The following is a 23,552-nucleotide window of genomic DNA, read 5'->3' as shown; positions in this document are numbered from 1 at the left end:
TTGATAATAAAATTCTAAATTATTGAATTTCCTTGTCTGGTAACATTTTTAATACAATATTGTATAATAATAATTTCAAATATTTCAAATAATAATATAATGCATTCCAAAATTCATAAGTGTATGTAATTAACATTGTATGCCATATACGAGGTTTTGTTATTGATATTGTTGTTACGAGTTTTTGATTTTGTGTATTATCTTATTAAAATAGCGAGAAAAACCTTCGACCATATAAGCTATATTATATATATATTAGCTTATATGGTCGAAGAGAAAAACAATTATATTATGATATCAAAATGTGCAGAAATGTACAGTGCATCCAATAAAAGTGCTGTGTAGCACACGATATAGTAATGTGGAGTAAATCATGGTATAAAAAATAATATAACGTAATCGAAATATTGGATTTTTTGAAAACTGCGGTAACGTGACGTCATCTGTAGTTTGTATTTATAGTAGAATTACCAAAATTCCACAACGCATAGGTAAGAACTTTATCTGTGTCATAGCGTCGTTATTGTTTTGATAACATAAATATAATTAAAGTTTTAAGCTTAAGAAAATGCATTTATTTTTACATTAAATTACTTAAAATTATTGGTTTGTGCTATCAAAAAAATAACGACATTACGACACAGATAAAGTTCTTACCTATGCGTTGTGATATTTTGAAAATTCCATTATAAATATTGAGGAAGAAAAGTTGTCCCGCGCTAAACAGATTTTGCTATGTTATACGTTTATAAGACGGAGACTACACATGCGGGTGTGGCGTCCTCTTAACTGCGTGTTGATTGTGCATTTTGGTTATCTTGCTGACATGTCTGTCGAGTTAGCCATGAGCGATGAGCCTATTAATTATATCGCATAGACGAATCTTAATAATCTAATATTCAACTTATGATCATGTGGACGTATGGTTACATTAATGCAGGGGTGTTATTTAATAACCAGCCCATTAAGCATAAGTGACACAATACACGATACACGATACAACCGTATAAATATATTGTGTTACATATAATTATGAATTTTTTTTTTTTTAGGGGTTTATTGGGCCTTTAAGACCATCCCGTCTCACAACCAAGCTTCCATCCTTCTTTATCCAAAGCTAGATTTCTCCAATTGGAACAACCTCCCAACTGCTCAACGTCCTTCTTTACAACATCTTCCCATCGCATTCTTGGTCTTCCCAGAAGCCTTTTACCTACAGGGTTTTGTTCAATCACTGCATGTATAAGTGGATTTTGGCTCCTCCAAGCGTGGCCAGCCCACCGTAGTCTTCTGCTTCTGATGCCCTCCAATATGTCCGCACTACCATACAGTATTTCCAGCTCTATGTTCTTTCTTCGTCTCCACTCCCCAGTTATTTCGTCTTTGACCGGGCCATATATTTTCCGCAACACTTTTCTTTCAAAGACCATGAGCCTATGCTCGTCCATTTTTCTAATTGGCCATGTTTCCGATCCATACAATACAACCGGTCGTATTAAGGACGTATATGTATAATCGTTCCTTCATTCTTCGCGATACGGTTCGTCAGCTTAGTACCTTAGTTAGTCCATAATAGCATATATTCCCGACTTGAATTCTTGCTGCTACCTCGTTTGCTACATTATTTTCTTCGGTCAAAATAGAACCTAGATATTTGAACTGTTCTACTCTTTTAAATTCGTAGTTATCCACTCTTATGAACTGACAGAAAGGTAGTTCCCTTCTACTCAAAAACATATACTCCGTTTTTCCTTCATTTACACATAGTCCTACTTTTGACGCTGCATTATGCAACCTACTGAATAAACTCTTCAACCTATCCTGAGACTCTTCCATCAATACTATATCATCAGCATAAGCAAGTATGCCTATCGACGTGTCTTGTAGCCTAATACCCTCGTTAGGCCCAATTTTCATTTCTCTAATTACCTTTTCCAATACCACGTTGAACAGAATCGGCGATAGCGAATCGTCTTGTCTTAGCCCCGAGTTCACTGCAGCCGGTTCAGTTATTGAATTTCAAGGTCTCCATAACACTTATTGATACTAAATTGACCAGCTTTTGTGGAAAATGAAATTCTTTCATAATATTCAGTAGACTCTCTCTATGAATACTATCATACGCTTTCTTGAAGTCCACGAAAAGTGTATGAATCTCTTTATCAAACTCCCAAGATTTTTGATATAATTGTCTAATTATGAACATCTGGTCCGTCGTGGACCTGTCAGCTCTAAACCCTCCTTGATAGTGTTCTATTATTTGATCCGCTTTTTCTTTTATTCTGTCTAAAACACAATTCGAGAATATTTTATACGCTACATTGAGCAAGGATATTCCGCGGTAGTTGTTGCAATCTTGCTTGTCTCCTTTTTTGTGAATTGGGCATACTGCCGCCACCTTCCAATCCTCTGGAAGTTTCTCTGTTGTCCAAACAATAGTAATCACTTGCCAAATCCACTGTATAACATCTTCTCCTCCCTTTTTTAAGAGTTCCGCTTGAACACAATTTGTGGGGATTTGTGGTTTTTTAATCTATGCACTTGTCTTTTTATTTCCTGCAATGTAGGATATGTACATTCTTGTGTATTTATGTTCTCAATATTAAAGGGGAACTTTTCGGTTGGTTCTTCACAATTTAATAGTTTGTAGAAATACTCTCTCCATTTTTCAGCTATTTCTTTTTCTGCCGTTATCAGCATTCCATCATCATCCTTGAGAAAAGGTTCTTTCTTTTTAAAATCTCCTTTTATGTCCTTTACTCTCTTAAAAATATCCCGGGTTCTATTTAGTCTAAAGTCCTGTTCTGCATCTTTCATAATATTTTGGATATATTTCCTTTTTTCGCATCTTATTATGTTGTGAGCTTCTTTCCTTCGTCTACTGAACTCTGCAGTCCTCTCTTCATTGTAAGTGTCTTTCAGCAGCCATTCCTCTCGGGCTATCTTTCTCCTCTGTACTGCGTCTTCACATATTTTGTTAAACCCGGGTTTTTTCCTCTTTTTCTTTATTCCTATTGTTATTTTTGCAGTTTATTGCCCCCCCCCCCCAGGTTTGCTATTTTAGCCCCGGGGGGTTTGGGGGGGGGGCAAAGCCCCCATCCAACTCGAGGTCCTTGGGACCTCGAGTTTGGCGACCGGAGCCGGTAGGCGAAGGGAGCTACTATATACACTTATTTATGTACAATGTTAAGACAATGTTGAATTGTTGTAATTTTTTAAATGTATTATATATTATGTGTTAAATAAATATATTATTATTTAATTGATATTAACTTTATTCTGTAATTATTCTTGATTATTTTTAATAAATTATTATTGCGCCATCGTTTTTAATAGGTTAGAATACGTAAGTACAAAAAAATAACAAAAATGGTCCTCCACGCGGCATTATAGTAGTGTTGCGCGCATGCGTATAAACGTAAAATTGAAAACTTTGGAAGGCCATAACTTCGAAACTAAGTGAGAGCGACCAATTCTGATTGCACCATCGTTTTTAACTCGATGAGTTACATAAGTAACGATAAAAAAATTCAAAATGGCGAGGGGGAGCTAAACTGTGATAGTGTCTTTAATTTATCTCTTGCTACAGTTATATCCCTTAGATGATTGGTTTGGCCAAGACAATCATATGGTTTAACAATGTTGATTTCATTAAGTATAAAATATATATGTTCACTATGTCCTAAATGTTGAAAAACATAGGATTAGTCGATGCATATCTCAAAGTCTTAAAGTTGTGTATTTATCAATAATACATTTTTAATATTGTAACTTGTAACAAAGATGAATATCCCAACTTTTTGTTATTTCAACATTTATATATACTTCTATCAAGTAAAGAGTCAATATGTAAATTATTATTCATGTAAAACATACACCATGCTTTAAATTTGAGTTTGCTCTGAATTCTAAAAATAAAATAAATAGTAATCCATGTATTCATTTTTTTATGTAAAAAATTTTGCTAAAAAATAATTAATATCATTTTTTTAAAGTTTTGAATATAAAATATTATCATATACTCAGTAGGTGCCTAACTAATATAATTTTTTTTTTATATTTTACTAGCACTCAAAATGTTTCCTACCTACCTAACCTCTTTAAAGATCAGATTTTGATTCTAGATTATACTTTGAAGAGGTTATTTTCCATCTATAAATTATTGACTATTTATATGTAATTTACATTTCTATAAAAAAAAAACTCAGGAGGTTAATGAAAATTAAATTTTTGATTTTCCTAATGGTTCATGAGGGTTTTTCTTTATATCACTGCTGATTTTATTTTATTCAGTTTCATATTTAAATCCTTATTTCAAATCTAAAAAAGTTTGATTGTTATTAAATTGAAGAAATTTTGTCCAATATGGAGTAACAGCTTCATCAGGAACTTGATTTTTAATGTAGTGAAATGGATATTAAATTTAAATTAAATTTCACCAAACAAAATATTTCTTCTTGGAGTAGAACTGGGAATCGGAGTAGGTATATGACTTTGTTCCCTTAGTCTGACAGAAATAATTTTTTATCACAATAAGCGTTTAAAATTTACTATTAGTAATGTTGTAGATAGGACAATAATGTATCTGGTAAAATACAACATTTTGAAAATTATATTTTAGTAGTTCTATTTCCCATTTATTTGTTTCATCAGGTAAATCAGTCAAATAAATATCTAGATTAATTAATTTTAATTTATCAAATACTAGGCAATCAGTGATCTCTGACATTTTAATTTGATCAACATTATGTATTTTCAGTCTTAAATTGTCTTAAGTTAATAGGTCTAGAAATGTAACTCTTACCAAGAACTGAATCGCTGAACTCCATTGAAACCAATGATTGATACTATCTCACTTAAGAGGGCACTACACAACTATTTGATATATTCATTTTACAAGAACATAACATGGTAAATTTACACTCAGCAGATCATGTTTAGCAACATTTATCTGAAAATTAGAGTGAATTTTGAGTTTTTTTTACGATAATTAAATTTTATAGCAAGTTATGCGGAAGGTACATAAAAAAGCGTAAATCAAAAATGCTCATAACTCACTTAAAAACTAAGTTAACTTAAAAAACCTACATAAAAACATAGATAATGTTCTTACTATCAAGCTTCATAACAGGTCAATTTACTCTAATTTTTAAACTAACGGAATTAAACGTGATCTGCTAAGTGTGCATTTGCTATGTCATTCACTTATAAGACAATGGAGACTACATAGTACAAATATATGTGTAATAGCGTCCTCAATGAGTCCTGTGTAAGAGAAGTCAACACATTTACATTAATATAGGAATGTGTTACAGCTTATTCTGAAGTATATTAAACATTGTATTTTATAATCATTTTTATTGATCAACATATCTACTCATTAATGATTAATGTTACCGAACAAGAATTCAATAGCCTTAAATAAAGGCATTATTGCATTTTTAAGTAGGTAGATACTCATATTTTATATTTTAAATTCATCCAAAAATATAACTATGTACTAAATATTAATATATGGACTATATGTAGTTGATTTATTTTTCAAATAAACAAAATAAATTTAAAATACACAATTGTCAAACAGTTAACCATAATTGCTGTATGTAACACGTAACACACTATATGAAATACAGTAGGGTTACTAACAAATAACTGTGTAAACATAACGCATAAGAGTTAGATTAATACATCATATAAGAGTATAAGACCATGGTCCACACTCCAAAATGCAACTATTGACAACAGTAATTATATCAGTGGTAGCACGTAAAATCCAGAGTGCCAAAAAAACAACAGAACTGATGAACGTCTGCACAGTTATAAAAGTAAAGTAAAAAGTTAGTATTACATTTCTCACCTGAAGATCCTCTACAATCTACCCTACATTGTGGTTTCGTGTGAACTCTTTGGGATTGATATATTAACAACATTTAATATACTGATCATTAATTTAATTAACACTCATGGTTAGGAAACAACGTGACTCGCCCAACAATACGGCCGTTGAGACTAGACTGAACTTAATAGTAAATATCATAATAACATTAATCACATAATCAGTTCCCCTTCCTTATCGATTAATAATAATATAATATAATATATAGGACATTTACCAATGTTAACAGATATAACAATAATACTTTAAAGTGCTCTTCACTATTATAGCCTCTAGTACTAGTACTAAAACTTTATTTACATACATTATAAGCTTTCTAACATATTACATATACCAAAAATGTAAGTTCAGTAAATAGTAATGACTAGGTTTATAAAAGCATTAAAAGCTGTGTTGACTTGTTGATTTTTAATTTTTTTATACTGTCATTCATTTAGAATATAAAATAAAATATTTTTAAAAAAGCCCTATAGATTGGTCATTATATTAATACAATAAATTTATTATTTAGAACCTTATAAATGTATAACTAACCATTAGGCATTAATACTCGATAAAAGTTGTATACCTATTTTTAAATGTTTTAATAAGTGTATTGAATTTTATGTTCGAAAAATGTTATGGATGTGTATTAAACTATTAAATTTTAATCAAGGTAATTTTTGTATATTTAATGTTGAACATTAGAAATTCAGATATATTTATTATTTATTATATGTCTAAACAATTAGTAACTACAATTTTACAGATTCAAGATCTACCTTTTTTTTTTTTTCCTATGGTATTGAGGACCGGAGAAGGAACTATGTTGCCTCAAGATCTACCTCAATGGTGAATTGAGTTAATGTATCTAATATATTTTACATTATACTGTATAATAATAATAATAATAAAATGTTATAGGTACCTACATGAAAAATTTAACTCTTTTTATTTTGGAAAATTAATTATTATTATTATTTTACCATAAAGTACTACATACTCACATTTTGCACAATTCAGTAAGTTTTACTTATATTTAGAATAAACTTATTAAATCTATTGATCGAAAAGGTTAAACAAGTTTAATTTCAGAAATTAGTTAGATATTTACATTTTAAAATCAATTAAAAAATATAGATTTTGTATTTTACATGTCTCAACAAATTTTACTTCTGGTTAGTGGTTAAGAAATAAAAAAAATTAGTTAGCTGAATCTCTAACGACAACTTCTGCATGTGAACAGTAATTTTTTGAATGGCAGAGAAAATAATCATGATTTAGATTGTTGATCAACCAAAATCAATTCTAATTATAAGTATTATTGGTGATTATGGTAATCTATAGTAATCTAATAATAATAATAAATATAATGTGTTGTAATATAAATTAGTTCAAAATACAACTCTCGCAATGAACGTCATACTCAATAAAAAAAAATATATAGTTTTCAATCCATTTAAACCTTTGTATATACTATATACCAGCCATACATTATGACTCAATATTTTCAGATGTTCATATATCATATGAGTCAAGGTTCATGAGATCATTTTCAATTTATTTAAAATTTTAATTTTGGTGTGGGCTAAGGGGAGGGGGGCACTTTAAACCCCTGTTGGCGCCACTAAATATAATAAAAATAAAATATACATTTTTATTTAAAAATGTCTGTAGTGAAGATAATGATAAAAGGTAGAATTGAAAATATTTCAGTAGTCGAGATAAAGTAGTTGTGCACATTAGTTAGTCAAGACAATATTAAAGCACTATATGATTGAGATATCGGATAAAAAGTAAAATTCGATAAGTAAAAGTCATTAACTACTGTAATACCAACGGGTCAGAATAAATTATTACAAAAAAATGATATCCATACTTCTGTTAGCTCAGTCATCTTCTAGTCAATCACAGTATTCAAACAAAATAATCAAAGGATTTTAAAAAGTGCACATAAACATAAATAGGTATATAATTGTTGAAATAATAACTTGAGTTTTCTAATCTGCGATTTTAAATTACCTACTAATTGTCTAATTTCTGAAATGTATGCGATGTATATAATATTAAATAAGGTAAAATTAAAAATAAAGAATATAACGTATGATTACTATGTGATATATCACAGGGCTTATGAACTTATACCTATTGAGTTTTGAGTATTGGCTATTGAACAGTTCTTAAATATTAGTTGTGGAGATTAACACAAAAGCGCTAGTAGTCAGTTTTTATCACATTATATTCATGGCGTTTTGCCGCTTTTTTTCAATTTTTCATTTATTGAATTATATCATAGATAAAGAAAATAATATATAATAATATCAACGTCAATCGGAAACGACACCATTTTCGTTGTCTATGGTTAGTTATTACTTTGTAGTTTTATACTTACCACTGTCAGAACAAGACAAGTATAGACAAATACCATCGTACACCAAAAATAAAGTAAATTACTTTTAAGTTTTAATTGACAAATTTATAAGTTTAATTTACGACAAACATAAACACCTATTATTCCGATTTCAGTATGGTTTCTAATAAATGTGTGGTTAAAGGCTGTTCAAATTCTGAAAAAAGAAAATATTTATTCCCAATTAATGGCTTGGACTTTGCGATATGGGTAGAAAGAGCTGCTAATCCTATCCTCCACAGTATTTCAAAGGAAAAGATCAGGAAAACCTATCAAATTTGTGGAAGACATTTCGAAACCATATGTATTAGTCCTGGAACAAACAAAAAACTAAAAAACCGATTCCTACCAACTATAAATCTTCCACGTAACATTTTGTCTTTAATGTGTGTACTGTGTAGCATGTATATGTTCAATGTTGTATGAATATAATCTGGTTAAAGTATGTATTTATTTAAATATAATAATATCTTATGTTTTTCTATATTAGGTAAATAAAGAATAAATTATTATTAATTTCTTTAGTTTTATATCTAAGTTTTTAGAATTTTAGAATTTTGGAATAATTTGATTATTTTAACATTTTAACAAAGCAAACCTTATACTTACTTATATTTTGTTGCTTGTGTTTGTATGTAATATGTATGTATGTTTGTACTATGTATGCATGTATGCATTTGATAATTTAATATACAATTTGCTTATTTATATCTAGTAGAATCAGCTGAAACTACATTACATTGGTCCAATAGAGTATCACCGTCAGTATTGAAACAACTACCTATACAATATAATGGTGAGCCATTCAAAATAAACCTTGAATTTTTGTTAAATTTCATACAAATAACTGTGTGTATTGTTATATGACATAGATCATATAAATGGTATTGAACCAATGAAAACTTCACCCAATAATGATTTGGAAATTCAAAATTTTACTGGCCATTCATCAAGAGTGATATCAGAAAACATAAACTAAAGTATGCCATAAAGTTGAGATTATTTTAAATAAAATATTATGTTTTATCGAACATTAATTTTAATATCTGTTTTAAGGATTTGGCTGTAAGAAGAATTTGTTCAATGTTTCTAAGACTGTAAATTATGAAGACATGGCAAAAGAAGTGCCAGTAAAACCCAAAACATCATTGTTAGGAGTTATAAATGTCAAACGGCAATGTCAGTTAACACCTAAATGTGAAAAGTTATACTTGTCAAGCATAAAATTAATTAGAAAATTAAATCGTTGTTCAAAACAAATTGAAACTTATAAGAGTAAGGCAAGAATGGCTCACAAACTCTCAAAAGATAATTCGCTTAACCAACTTATTAATAAAGTTGATAAAATAACATACGGTTTCATCATGTCTCAAATCAAAAATCAGTCAAAGAAAGTTCAGGGACGAAGATTTACTTTAGACGATAAAATCTTAGCTCTTTCAATCTACAAGCAAAGTCCAAAGGCATATATATATATCTTTCTACAATATTTTCATTGCCCTGTCAAAAAACCATTATGGGGTTGTTAAAAAATTTTCTGTTTTTGCCTGGAATAAATCAACACATAGTTGATCATATCAAAAATAGAGTAAAACATTTAAATTTAATGGATAGAACTTGTTGCTTGATGTTTGATGAAATGTCACTACAACCAGAATTAACATATGACAAACATGTTGATAGTGTTTTTGTTTTTGAAGATTTAGGATCAAACCAAAGAAATTTTAATTTGGCAGACAATATATTAGTGTTTATGGTCCGTGGTTTGGGAAAAAAATTTAAACAGCCCATTTGTTATTATTATGTCCAAGGAACTACAAAAACTTTTGATTTGGTGCAATGTATCCGTCAAGTCGTTCAAAGTATACTAACAACAGGATTAAACCTGGTAGCTACTTTATCCGATCAAGGAAAAACTAATGTTGCTGCAATCAATATATTAAAACGTGAAACATCAATATCATTCTTAAAGCAAGGACTAGACAACTGTAGTGAAGGATATATAATAGATGGACATGAAGTTGTGCATATATTATATGATCCACTTCATTTGCTAAAGTGCATTTGGAATAATTTATTAATCAAAGATGTTAAATTTACTTTAAATAACATTGAGTATACGGCATCATGGAAATTCATACACAATTTATACTTTGCTGACAAGAGTAATGAAGATATGGGTTATAGACAGGGGCGGATAGGCCCACCGGGATACCGGGACTTTCCCGGTGCGCCCCTGTATTACCGCCTACCGGCGCCCCCTTCCAATATGCAGTGGTGTAAATTTTTCCAAGATGGAATCCATAGGGCTTTTTACATTTAGGACCTTCAATTAATTTTTACTTAGCGTCTAAGCAAATTTGTATTCTGTATGAAATACCTATAACATGTATAATCAAAATAAATTTTTAAGTTTTCAAAAACTTAGTTATTGAATTATTTTATATTATTCATCTTTCATCTATATCTAATATCTGTGTAATTGTTTTTAGGTTTCATTGGAAAAAAAGTTTTGGTATCCCTGATTGTATACCATATATAGTAAAATAATTAATGTCGCCCCATAAATATTTTCCCGGTAAATTTTTTTTTGCCTATCCGCCTCTGGTTATAGAGCATTACCAAAATTGACAGAAAAGCATGTTGTCATAGAAAAAATGAGAAAAATGAAGGTATCTACTGCTGCTCAAACACTTAGTCACCGTGTTGCATCAACTTTAAAACTAATGAGTGAATTAGGTAATTTATATATTTTATAATAATTAAATTAAGTATTTATCAATTATTAATGGATACAATTCTTAATTTTTCAGCACCTTCTAATCCTGATCTTGGTAGTAATGCTTTGGGAACTGCTGCATTCTGTTTATTTATGGATCAATGTTGTGATTCAGTAAATGCTGCTACAAGAAATGCTATGGATGGAAAAATCCTAAGATCAGCAGTCACGAGTTTATCTTCACACATCACATTTTGGAATACAGCTATTGAAGTTTTTAAAAGTATGAGATTTGTTCATTTAAACAAACAAACTAACACCACTAAAGTCTCTACTCCTCCGTGTGTCAAAAATTGGATAGTCACATTGTGTGGGTTCAAATATGTGTGGCCTAAATTACAAAAAGTTGGTTTTAAATATTTTATCACAAGAGATATGAACCAGGACAGTTTGGAATGTTTTTTTGGTTCGAGTCGTCAGCATGGTGCTAGAAATACCTGTCACAATTATATGAATACTTTCAAAACTCTTCTTTTAAATAATTTTTCTTCAGTGAAATCGATTGGACAAAATTGTGAACAAGATAATATTGATTGTTTATCAAATCTAAAAAGCTTTTTATCAAATAAATCATTAATTGAATTAAATACACCTAATACTGTACAACCATTCAATGTGAACCCTCCAATTCAGGTAATATATTCAAATAATTCATATATGAGTGATATGGTATTAGGGTATATAATAGGTTTTATTTTAAAAAACATTTTTACATTTGTAAATGAATGTGCGGTTTGTAAATATGAATTTAAATCGCCAGTTCAGTCAAATAAACTTATTATATCTCGACAGTATACAAAAAGAATTCGCTCAACCAACCATCTTCATTTTTGTGTAAATTAATTTCAAGCATTTTAAAATTGTTGAATCAGTCTATAGATGATTTAATATATAAAAATGATGTTGGAAAACAACTTTTATTACTTATTGACTGTCAAGTACCTTGGTGTCGCGCTGGACAAGAGGTTAACCTGGGGGCCTCACATAGCTTCTAAATTACAACAAGCATACCAGCGCCTCTCAATGCTATTTCCTATCCTAAACAAAAAATCAGTTATACAAAAAAAATGCTCAATATTAATTTACTAGCAATTATTACGCTCACTAATTACCTATGCTTGTCCTATCTGGGGAAACTGCTCAGTGACACACTTAAGAAAAATACAAATTTTCCAAAACAAAGTATTAAGAATAATAACAAACGCACCATAGTTCATACGCAACAAAAATCTACATAAAGACCTCCCAATCATAAAAATTCAAGATCATATAAAATCTCTAGCAGAAAATTTCCATAGTTCACTCCAAAAATCAACTGGCTCAATACACTTCAACTTACACATACGTCCACCACCTCAAAGACGACTAAAACGCGGTCGCCCACACGATCTTATTCGATAATGCTATTAAATAACTATTCACTACTGTAATTATCGTTCTTAATTGTAATTGTAAAAACTTATATCATGTTAAAATTAGTCAAAAAAAAATTATGTTATTTATCCATAGATGTAGATAGCCTTATAGGCTAGGAATGTCTTATTATAAAAAAAAAAAAAAAAAAAAAAAAATTACTTATTGAATTGCACATTGATTTTGACTTCTCATGTGAATTACATAGATTAACAATTAAAAATATTATTATTAAACATTCAATTAATTTAACCTTGTTTACACTCTGCAAAAATATGAATACAATTTTGAAAGGTGTATCTGGCCCACTCAACTCTAATGCTAAACTTAATAAAATTGCAGTAGATTTTTATAATAAACATTCAAGAAGATTTAAACCAAAGTTGTTGAAATCATAATTACCTTTACCATATATTATAAAGGAAGAAATTATAAAAATTTGTTCATTGTTGTATAATATAAGTTTTATTTTATGTTTTAATATATTATTATATTGTTATCTTTGTCAGATTTTGTATTACTTAACTTAATAAATTAAAATTGTATATAGAATATACACAATAATTTATTATAATTTATAATTATACATTAATACAGATTAAACAGAAATTCAGATTCAGAAATGTATTATATGCTATCAGGCCCTGCCGATTTAATATCACACTAGTTCGGGAGATAGCCACCATAGCGCTGTAATCACAGAACCAAGATATACAATAAAAATAAAAATAATGAACTTGAACTAATAGACTTAACACTTAAATAATCTATGTGTGATAAAATATTTTTTTTCTAATCATCATATAATTATATAATAAAATACAGCATAATTTAAAATTAATATTTGTATTACATGATGCATAAAAATCTATTTTTATTTTATTTTAAAGCCACTAGTATACAACTATGATAGGTAACTTGACAGTTACAAAACAATACAAATTAAGATTAACAATAGATTAATTCTAATATACTAATATATTATATTATAAAGCCAGCCTCCAACAAAAATAATATTAATAAATAATAAATATTTCTATTGTATGATTATGAATTAAATATTTTAAATATTTAAATATCTTTTGTCTAGATTACATTAATATAATTGATCATTGATAATTTTTTAATATATTAATTTAAATAATAACTATCCAATTCATTACTTGATATAGTGTTACTTTTTATACAAATGTTAAAAAACATGTCATTAGTCATTATTATTTGTCATCTCCATCTTACAAATACATAAAATACCTGCAAATTGTATGTTCTTAATAATTCACTAAACTCTGTTATACATAATGTTATTCTATTTAAAAGTAAGATTATAATGTAATGGATTTCATATTTTTAAATTTTTATTTTAATGCGAGTTATAAGCATTACAATTTCAATGATCTCAGAATTCGTTTTAAATTAAAGTATAAAAAAAACTAAAAGATTCCTGAGATTATATATTCTTATTTTTCTCAATTATCTAATGATAACAATAATAATTTATTTGACAAAAAAAAAATAGCATACATACTAGTTGGATACAATATACATACATAGTAATAAATTAGATTAAATTAGAATCAAAAAAATAATGATAATAATAATAAATATTTTAAATATTTTATCCCGCCAAATGTAGAACCAATGAGAAAGCTGTATTTTTATATTGGTTTTATTTCGTGTGCAGAATGGTAATATGCAACCGGCGAGCTGCCTATCTATTATTTTTTTTGTCTATGGATATCTCTTAATTCAATTAGTATAATAACTCTATTATACATAACAATGGCTAACTAACGACAACATTAATTTTGTCAAATTTCTTTCTGTTCTCTCGATTTCTTCATCCGTCAACCACCCCTCCACCGATTCATCACTTGATTCTTCGATTACTTCTTCATTCGATTCTTCAAACAATTCTTCACTTGAGAGTTCTCTTGTAAGACATTCTTCAGTGGTAACATTTTGTTTAACTGATAATTTTTGTTTTCTGTGAATAGTAAATAACATTAAACAATATTCTAATAATGGTTTGAAAATATAATGTAATATATAAATACTTTTTAGAAGGGTTTTCGTTAGTTACCACCGCCGATGTTGTATTGTTCTTAATATCACGAGATATTGATTCCATTTTGATATATAACAATATTATTTCAGTACTGCAGTATTATCACGCAAACTAAAATACAAAATAAAGGATTTAATAATATAATATTCTCTCGTACAATGTTAACTCATCTTCGAGGTGTAAGTACATCTTGAATAATAGAACATAGATCATAAATAAACATCAATTAAAGAATTGGAGTATGTTGTTTGTGGTCAATTATTAAACAGTAACATTGGGAAATCATATATAATAGATAATAATTAAACTTGTTATTGTTAAGAGAAAAATAATCATAATAAATATATATATATAAACGTTTCATAACTTTAGTGCAAATATAGAATACTCTAAAAACATCTGCAAGTTTTTGACATTTACATATATTATCTGGTTTGCTCAATAAAGTTGTTATAATTAACTAGAAATGCTCATCGGCCAGACTAAAACTAAATATGGTTGATCAATATAACACAACACTTGAAATATCAGCAGAGCTGTTGGGCTGAGGCCTGTAAGAAATCGAGTATATAATACTATTATAACAATTGAGATAGCAGTAGTATATAAAATCGTGACAAATTATAGATAAATATCACCACAATATTAGTAATTCAGAATTCTTCACTCGATTCTTCGCTTAATTCTTCACTCGATTCTTCAATTACTTCTTCTTTCAATTCTTCAATCCATCCTTCACTCGATTCTTCAATCGATTTTTATTAATTTCCCCATTCGATTCTACAATCACTTCTTCACTCGATTCTTCAATCACTTCTTCACTCGATTCTTCAATCACTTCTTCGTTCAATTCTTCAATTACATCTTCGTTCAATTTTTCAATCGATTCTTTATTAATTTCTCCAATCGATTCTCCAGTTGAGCGTTTTCTTTCTAAAACATCTTTTAGTGATGACATTTTGGTCAACTATTAATTTTCTTTTTCTGTGAATAAGAAATAACATTAGACAATATTCTAATAATGGTTTAAAAATATAATATAATGTATAAATACTTTTTGAAAGAGATTTCTTTAGTTACCACCGCTGATGTTATATTGTTCTTAACATCACGAGATATTGATTCCATTTTGATATATTACAATATTATTTCAGTACTGTATTATCACGCCAACTACAATACAAAATAATGGAATTTATAATATAATATTTTACCAAACCTTGACCTACCAAACAATGTTAACCAATCTACAAAATGTAAGTTGATAGCATTAAGTGCTGCCAATCGGTGTCATAATTTGGTATGTTTGCGGTCATGTAATTTTTATTGTACACTTTTCCCATTTCTCCCCCCGCCCCACAAAAAAAAAAAAAAATGGTATTTATTATAAGCAACTCTTTTCAAGACAATAAATGTTCGCATTTGGCATAGAAATAAATAGCTAATGAATATTCAAATAACAAATAGATATTATACTTTAATGCTTGTATTGATAAGGTGGTTGAAAGAAGTTATATATTTTCTGTTTTAAACCTAAAAGGCAGATATGATCCATACCTAAAATATTTAAACGATTTATTGTGGAAATCGATTGTTGATATTCCTTTAATAACTAATGTTAAATCTTTTTTAATAAACATATAACATTAAAAAATTTAAATACTCGTATAAAGTATAACTAATAGAGGAATAACAGATTATTATCTGGTACAATATATTGATTCAATTAGTATTATAGAATAACACACACAGCAACATTTATTTTGTCAAATCATTATTATATTGTTATCCATTTCATTCATACTAGTTGTAAAATGTAATCAAATAGTAATATAAAATGTTTATATATTTTAAAACGCGAAAATATAACAATATAATTTATAAATTGACCATATTGGTATAGTTAAAAATCAATTAAATATTATTATTTAGACCATCTTCCCATAAGTTTAGTATGCATTTCATTTGCAGTCTCGAGGAAATTAATTCATTTTTTAATCTCTCAAATTCTTCATCCATTATCCACTCCTCCATCGATTCATCACTTAATTCTCCATTCAATTCTTCGCTTGATTCTCCATCCGATCCTTCGCTTAATTCTTCACTCGATTCTTCGATCACTTCTTCGTTCGATTCTTCAATTACTTCTTCGTTCGATTCTTCAATTACTTCTTCGTTCAATTCTTCAATCGATTTTTTATTAATTTCTCCACTCGATTCTCCAGTTGAGCATTTTCTTTTAAAACATCTTTTAGTGATACCATTTTGATCAACTATTAATTTTCTTTTTCTGTAAATAATAAAAACATTAAACAGTATCCTGATAATGGTTTAAAAATATAATATAATGTATAAATACTTTTTGGAAGAGATTTCATTAGTTACCACCGATGATGTTATATTGTTCTTAATATCACGAGATATTGATTCCATTTTGATATATTACAATATTATTTCAGTACTGTATTATCACGCCAACTACAATACAAAACAATGGAATTTATAATATAATATTCTACCAAACAATGTTAACCCATCTATAAAATGTAAGTACATCTTAAACAATAGACCATAGTTCATAAATAAACATCAGTTAAAGAATAGGAGTATGTTGTTTGTGGTCAATCATTAAACAGTAACTTTGAGAAATCATAATAGATAATAATTAAACTTATTATTGTTTGGAGACCAATTATCATAATAAATATACCTATATAAAAACGTTTCATTACTAGCTTTAGTGGAAATACACGATGTATAGAATAAACAATATTTCATAATCAATAACTTCAAGTTTTTGACATTTAAATATTATTATGCTTGGTTAGCTCAATTAAATTGTAATAATTAATTAGAAATATTCGTCGGCCAGATAAAAAAATAATAGGGTTGATCAATATAACACAACACTTGAGATATCAGCATAGCTGTTGGACTCAGGCCTGTAAGAAATCGAGTATATAATACTATTATAATTTTAAAACTTGTCGATTTCGCTAAATTTGTAAATCACGGACAAACCGTGCAAACTGCAAGGTATTATCATCGATTATAACTACTATTTTCGTAGTATAGTATTTACAATTTATAATAAATGGTACTATGTATGTTGACAACTATTCACGGAGTTTTAATGAAAACACAAAATGCGGACAAGGAACACACTTTGTTTATGGCATTGATAATACTACTTCTTCTCCACAAAGGTACCTATACTAAAATACGTTAAATCATATCAAACCATAAATGTCGACCACCATATTTCACCGAGTATAAACAATTTAGTTAATTTATCGTTAGAATGATTATAACTATTAGATTTTAGAATAATATAGACCATGTGGTTTAGAACGTTTGCATCAAGTACTTACGTATAAGCCGATATTCGAAGGAGAAGTGACGATTGACCAGTGATAATTAACGATTAACAGACGTTGATAAAAGCAGATGAGTAACGAGTGAGTAATGACTTTTAAGACTCAGACATCATTCAGTCTCCGTAGTTCTTGAATACGTATAATTCTTACTGCGTCATAATAAATGACAAAAATCGGTGTGAAACGTACCTTATCAGTTATCATTCCAGCAAGTGCAGAATTATAAGCGGCCACAGGTTGATAGTTTTAAGTGCTGCCAACAAACAACTGGAAAATATTGCAACCAGCAGCACATTGTTGTATTGTTTTATATAAAAATTCAATTTATTACAATGAATTAACATATATCCATTTTGATGTTAATTATTTATTTTTAAGCATATCAAACAACATTTATATTACAAAATCCAATTTTAGTAGTATACAGTAACGGACAGTAGACACTGTCTTCTTCAAAAATTTTGTTATTTTAGACAGTTTAACGTAACACAAAATTAACATATAAAACGCAAAATAAAGTAAAAATGGTCGTTTACTGTTCAGTACCTACCAAAACCAATAACAAAAGTAATCATTAATTACGACCATTTTGACTCAAATATTATCATATTCTCGATTCTGTAAATAGATCAACCAGTAGTGCATATAATCGCCGTTCAAATAAGTATAAAAATAAAAACAAGCAAAAACTTTCGAAACACGCAACCCACGTCATAATGCACTTGATTTACATATTCATTTCTGTGCACATAAACAATTGAATTATTTTCAACAAATTATTTTACGATGTCATCGCGTTATTGTGTATCGGCATCGGCATCATACTTTATTTTTACCCTCATCCGAATAATTTATTCCGATTATCAACTGATAATATTAGTCGATCATTTTCGGAAATTCAAAAAACATATATATATACTATAATTTTTTGGATATGCACTACTTCATTATAAACCACTAGTTCAGACAATTGGAGAGAATTATTTTACATGAAACAACAGACATACAATGTAGTATGAACCCTACTTTAACACATTTAAAGTCAAACTTCCAACGACCATAATTTCTAAATTAAGTCTCTCTACCCAATTATAACTTCGTCATTATTTTCAATATAATATTACTAAGAACCTGATAAAGTTTAAAAAACGCAATAAAAATGTCTGCTAACATAACAAAAAACGATTAACATTATACACTATAATATAATGATTACATATTATGTATATTTAATGCACATATAATATTATATTACATATTGTATATAATTTTTATATAGTTTGTATATTGATCTAACAAACAAGGCAGTAGCGTTACACCTAATACACAGATACAAGATGAGCAAGTAAATGGACGGTAATGCCAAATACTGCTAATAATATTGGATAATATATCGTAGTGGTCATATTGTAAGAGCTACAATACAACAATGTGCTGCTGGTTGCAATATTTTCCAGTTGTTTGTTGGCAGCACTTAAAACTATCAACCTGTGGCCGCTTATAATTCTGCACTTGCTGGAATGATAACTGATAAGGTACGTTTCACACCGATTTTTGTCATTTATTATGACGCAGTAAGAATTATACGTTTTCAAGAACTACGGAGACTGAATGATGTCTGAGTCTTAAAAGTCATTACTCACTCGTTACTCATCTGCTTTTATCAACGTCTGTTAATCGTTAATTATCACTGGTCAATCGTCACTTCTCCTTCGAATATCGGCTTATACGTAAGTACTTGATGCAAACGTTCTAAACCACATGGTCTATATTATTCTAAAATCTAATAGTTATAATCATTCTAACGATAAATTAACTAAATTGTTTATACTCGGTGAAATATGGTGGTCGACATTTATGGTTTGATATGATTTAACGTATTTTAGTATAGGTACCTTTGTGGAGAAGAAGTAGTATTATCAATGCCATAAACAAAGTGTGTTCCTTGTCCGCATTTTGTGTTTTCATTAAAACTCCGTGAATAGTTGTCAACATACATAGTACCATTTATTATAAATTGTAAATACTATACTACGAAAATAGTAGTTATAATCGATGATAATACCTTGCAGTTTGCACGGTTTGTCCGTGATTTACAAATTTAGCGAAATCGACAAGTTTTAAAATTATAATAGTATTATATACTCGATTTCTTACAGGCCTGAGTCCAACAGCTATGCTGATATCTCAAGTGTTGTGTTATATTGATCAACCCTATTATTTTTTTATCTGGCCGACGAATATTTCTAATTAATTATTACAATTTAATTGAGCTAACCAAGCATAATAATATTTAAATGTCAAAAACTTGAAGTTATTGATTATGAAATATTGTTTATTCTATACATCGTGTATTTCCACTAAAGCTAGTAATGAAACGTTTTTATATAGGTATATTTATTATGATAATTGGTCTCCAAACAATAATAAGTTTAATTATTATCTATTATGATTTCTCAAAGTTACTGTTTAATGATTGACCACAAACAACATACTCCTATTCTTTAACTGATGTTTATTTATGAACTATGGTCTATTGTTTAAGATGTACTTACATTTTATAGATGGGTTAACATTGTTTGGTAGAATATTATATTATAAATTCCATTGTTTTGTATTGTAGTTGGCGTGATAATACAGTACTGAAATAATATTGTAATATATCAAAATGGAATCAATATCTCGTGATATTAAGAACAATATAACATCATCGGTGGTAACTAATGAAATCTCTTCCAAAAAGTATTTATACATTCTATTATATTTTTAAACCATTATCAGGATACTGTTTAATGTTTTTATTATTTACAGAAAAAGAAAATTAATAGTTGATCAAAATGGTATCACTAAAAGATGTTTTAAAAGAAAATGCTCAACTGGAGAATCGAGTGGAGAAATTAATAAAAAATCGATTGAAGAATTGAACGAAGAAGTAATTGAAGAATCGAACGAAGAAGTAATTGAAGAATCGAACGAAGAAGTGATCGAAGAATCGAGTGAAGAATTAAGCGAAGGATCGGATGGAGAATCAAGCGAAGAATTGAATGGAGAATTAAGTGATGAATCGATGGAGGAGTGGATAATGGATGAAGAATTTGAGAGATTAAAAAATGAATTAATTTCCTCGAGACTGCAAATGAAATGCATACTAAACTTATGGGAAGATGGTCTAAATAATAATATTTAATTGATTTTTAACTATACCAATATGGTCAATTTATAAATGATATTGTTATATTTTCGCGTTTTAAAATATATAAACATTTTATATTACTATTTGATTACATTTTACAACTAGTATGAATGAAATGGATAACAATATAATAATGATTTGACAAAATAAATGTTGCTATGTGTGTTATTCTATAATACTAATTGAATCAATATATTGTACCAGATAATAATATGTTATTTCTCTATTAGTTATACTTTACACGAGTATTTAAATTTTTTAATGTTATATGTTTATTAAAAAAGATTTAACATTAGTTATTAAAGGAATATCAACAATCGATTTCCACAATAAATCGTTTAAATATTTTAGGTATGGGTAATCATATCTGCCTTTTAGGTTTAAAACAGAAAAACCACTCGATTGTAATTAGCACCTTTTGGTTATGACTTACAAATAATAATGACAATAGGGAAGACGCACACGATTATTACTAAATACTTACACATGCGCATTCTGCGCTTCTGATAGCCTACCGACGTAATAGTTTAACTATATACTCTATTCGGAATACGATCGTACCTCGGCGGCTGACTTCTGCGCATGGGCTTGGCTTCGTTCCGCAGTGAGTCTCCGTTGTTTGACTAGGGGGATGCGTCTGACCGTTGTGGACGAAAACTGGTCGCCGCCGAGGTACAATCTCATTCCGAATAGAGTATAGGTACTCCGTCTCAAAGACTAAAATTCATAGGTTCTGCGCACTTTTTCCCCTTCCACTAATCACTACCTATTCAATTATGTGGAAGATACTGATGACTCAGTGTTCTAGTACTTCTTTTGTTTTGTCCAATATTTTTTTTGTGCATTTATTTTGTGCCGGTATTAATGATAATAATAATAAATAATAGGGTAGTGTGTAATGCGAGAGAAACTTTATTTGTAAAATTACAATAAATGACAATTTATATAAAAATTTTATAATTACCTATAGGTAATAGATTCAAGCAGATTATAGTAGACTATAAATATTACATCAATTTTATAATTTATGAAATACGATTATTAAAGAATAATGTACGCCGAAGCAGCACTTACCTTATAATATAATATTGCAGTTTGCTGCACCGACTCGCGTTGTGTTGAAGATAGGGGGGAAGGATACATAAATTACTATAACACGTCAACTTATAGTGTTATGGGCATACAATATATAATAAATAAGAGCAATAATACAATATCAGAAATACAATTAATAATAATAATAATAGGGCTACGTATAGCGAGCCCGTTATAATGAGGGCGCCCCAGTAACAAATACAGAATAATCAATATATTGACACTATTATGCGAATAATACACGAAAAAATCTAATACACACCAAAATGGTATATCATACAAATAAACAAAAATAGCACGACCTGGTTATTGGCTGCAGCTTTCCTCGTTAATACGTAATCCCCGCACAAAGTGACACGGTGGCTCTGAATTTTGGATCTTCCAGTGAAACAGCACCAAATAAAAATACAAAATAGTGATCCGTATATGAAAGCCACGAAGTGGCAACGACAGCACAAAAAGATCGGCGCGCCGTAACGGTGGGCGGACAAGGAGATGTGTCGGGCCCAACCGTTGGCAAAATACAAAAGACGATATGTATCGGTCTCCGGGCTGTCTGGCGGCACGACTTTCAGCCGACAAAAATAAAAAATGACGTAGGACAGCGGAGGGGAGAGCTTGCCGGACACTGTATCACCGAACAGGCGTAGATATATGTATAAGAAATAGTAAAAACCGTTCCGTGCTCGAACAAATAAGGACTATATTTTTTATACTTTTTATAGTGTGTTCCTACATAATAAATGTGTACATGTATATTGTATAATTTATATTTTAATAACTCAGTTAAATTTTGATATAGATTATAGAAACAAACAAAATATGTTCAAAAAATCATTTTATACTTGACATTTTATAATAAAAAATGTTTTTTCTTCTTTGGGAAAAATAAATGTGTACTTGGCACTACAAAACAATGGCCTTAAGCTCTTAATTGTATAATAAGTCTAAATAGAATGAAGTATTCTACTCCTTTAGTATATTAATTAAAATTGTTTAAAAAAATAAATATTACAATTTGATAAGACATACACAAATTATCAAAGAAAAAATGGGTGTGACCCCACTGTTTGTGTTCGGCAAAACACTTAGTATGCGCGTATGCACATATCCGTGGACGTGCTTCAATACTAATATTTACACAAGTTGGCGAGCGTGCGGTAATTGGCCGAAAATGGGTGCTATCGTCATTTCTGCCAGTAAAAACGGGAACTTTAAAAATTTGCCAGCAGTGCTATATATATGTATATTATGCAATGTGTATAAAAAATTTGAAAATAGCTATTTTGTTAAGTTATATTTATTTATAAATTTGAGAAAAAAATTAGTTTAATAGTAGCAG

General features: G+C 28.9%; 4 protein-coding genes, 1 long non-coding RNA gene and 1 pseudogene across 5 annotated transcripts; 1 reads left to right on the top strand and 5 right to left on the bottom strand.

Moving 5' to 3' along the window:
• Nucleotides 1-1,067: 1,067 nt before the first annotated feature.
• LOC149055773 (uncharacterized) lies at nucleotides 1,068-1,448 on the bottom strand. Its single transcript, XM_089226947.1, has one exon. It carries the CDS (start codon nucleotides 1,446-1,448, stop codon nucleotides 1,068-1,070), a length of 381 nt encoding a protein of 126 aa, XP_089083073.1.
• Nucleotides 1,449-1,545: 97 nt separating this feature from the next.
• LOC149055772 (uncharacterized) lies at nucleotides 1,546-1,917 on the bottom strand. Its single transcript, XM_089226946.1, has one exon. The coding sequence runs from the start codon at nucleotides 1,915-1,917 to the stop codon at nucleotides 1,546-1,548; it is 372 nt and encodes a 123-aa protein (XP_089083072.1).
• A 1,613-nt stretch (nucleotides 1,918-3,530) lies between these two features.
• On the bottom strand, nucleotides 3,531-4,829 carry LOC107168656 (uncharacterized; annotated as a pseudogene).
• A 9,418-nt stretch (nucleotides 4,830-14,247) lies between these two features.
• Nucleotides 14,248-14,740, bottom strand: LOC149055771 (uncharacterized). Its single transcript, XR_016191592.1, has 2 exons — nucleotides 14,535-14,740; nucleotides 14,248-14,464 (listed from the first exon to the last, which is right to left on the bottom strand). It is a non-coding gene; the product is annotated as an uncharacterized LOC149055771 (long non-coding RNA).
• A 1,668-nt stretch (nucleotides 14,741-16,408) lies between these two features.
• LOC149055770 (uncharacterized) lies at nucleotides 16,409-18,045 on the bottom strand. Its single transcript, XM_089227609.1, has 3 exons — nucleotides 17,917-18,045; nucleotides 16,905-17,023; nucleotides 16,409-16,835 (listed from the first exon to the last, which is right to left on the bottom strand). The coding sequence occupies exons 2-3, from the start codon at nucleotides 16,976-16,978 to the stop codon at nucleotides 16,460-16,462; spliced, it is 450 nt and encodes a 149-aa protein (XP_089083735.1). The 5' UTR covers nucleotides 16,979-17,023; nucleotides 17,917-18,045; the 3' UTR covers nucleotides 16,409-16,459.
• Nucleotides 18,046-19,498: 1,453 nt separating this feature from the next.
• Nucleotides 19,499-21,120, top strand: LOC149055769 (uncharacterized). Its single transcript, XM_089227665.1, has 3 exons — nucleotides 19,499-19,652; nucleotides 20,546-20,664; nucleotides 20,734-21,120. Exons 2-3 carry the CDS (start codon nucleotides 20,591-20,593, stop codon nucleotides 21,107-21,109), a joined length of 450 nt encoding a protein of 149 aa, XP_089083791.1. The 5' UTR covers nucleotides 19,499-19,652; nucleotides 20,546-20,590; the 3' UTR covers nucleotides 21,110-21,120.
• Nucleotides 21,121-23,552: the final 2,432 nt, after the last annotated feature.

Source organism: Diuraphis noxia, unplaced genomic scaffold (genome assembly GCF_037042655.1).
Source record: "Diuraphis noxia isolate RWA-SAM2 unplaced genomic scaffold, SU_Dnox_SAM2 contig0004, whole genome shotgun sequence".
Lineage (NCBI taxonomy): Eukaryota > Metazoa > Arthropoda > Insecta > Hemiptera > Aphididae > Diuraphis > Diuraphis noxia.
The sequence above is the reverse complement of the archived record's forward strand: the minus strand, read 5'-3'. Positions and strand labels throughout refer to the sequence as shown.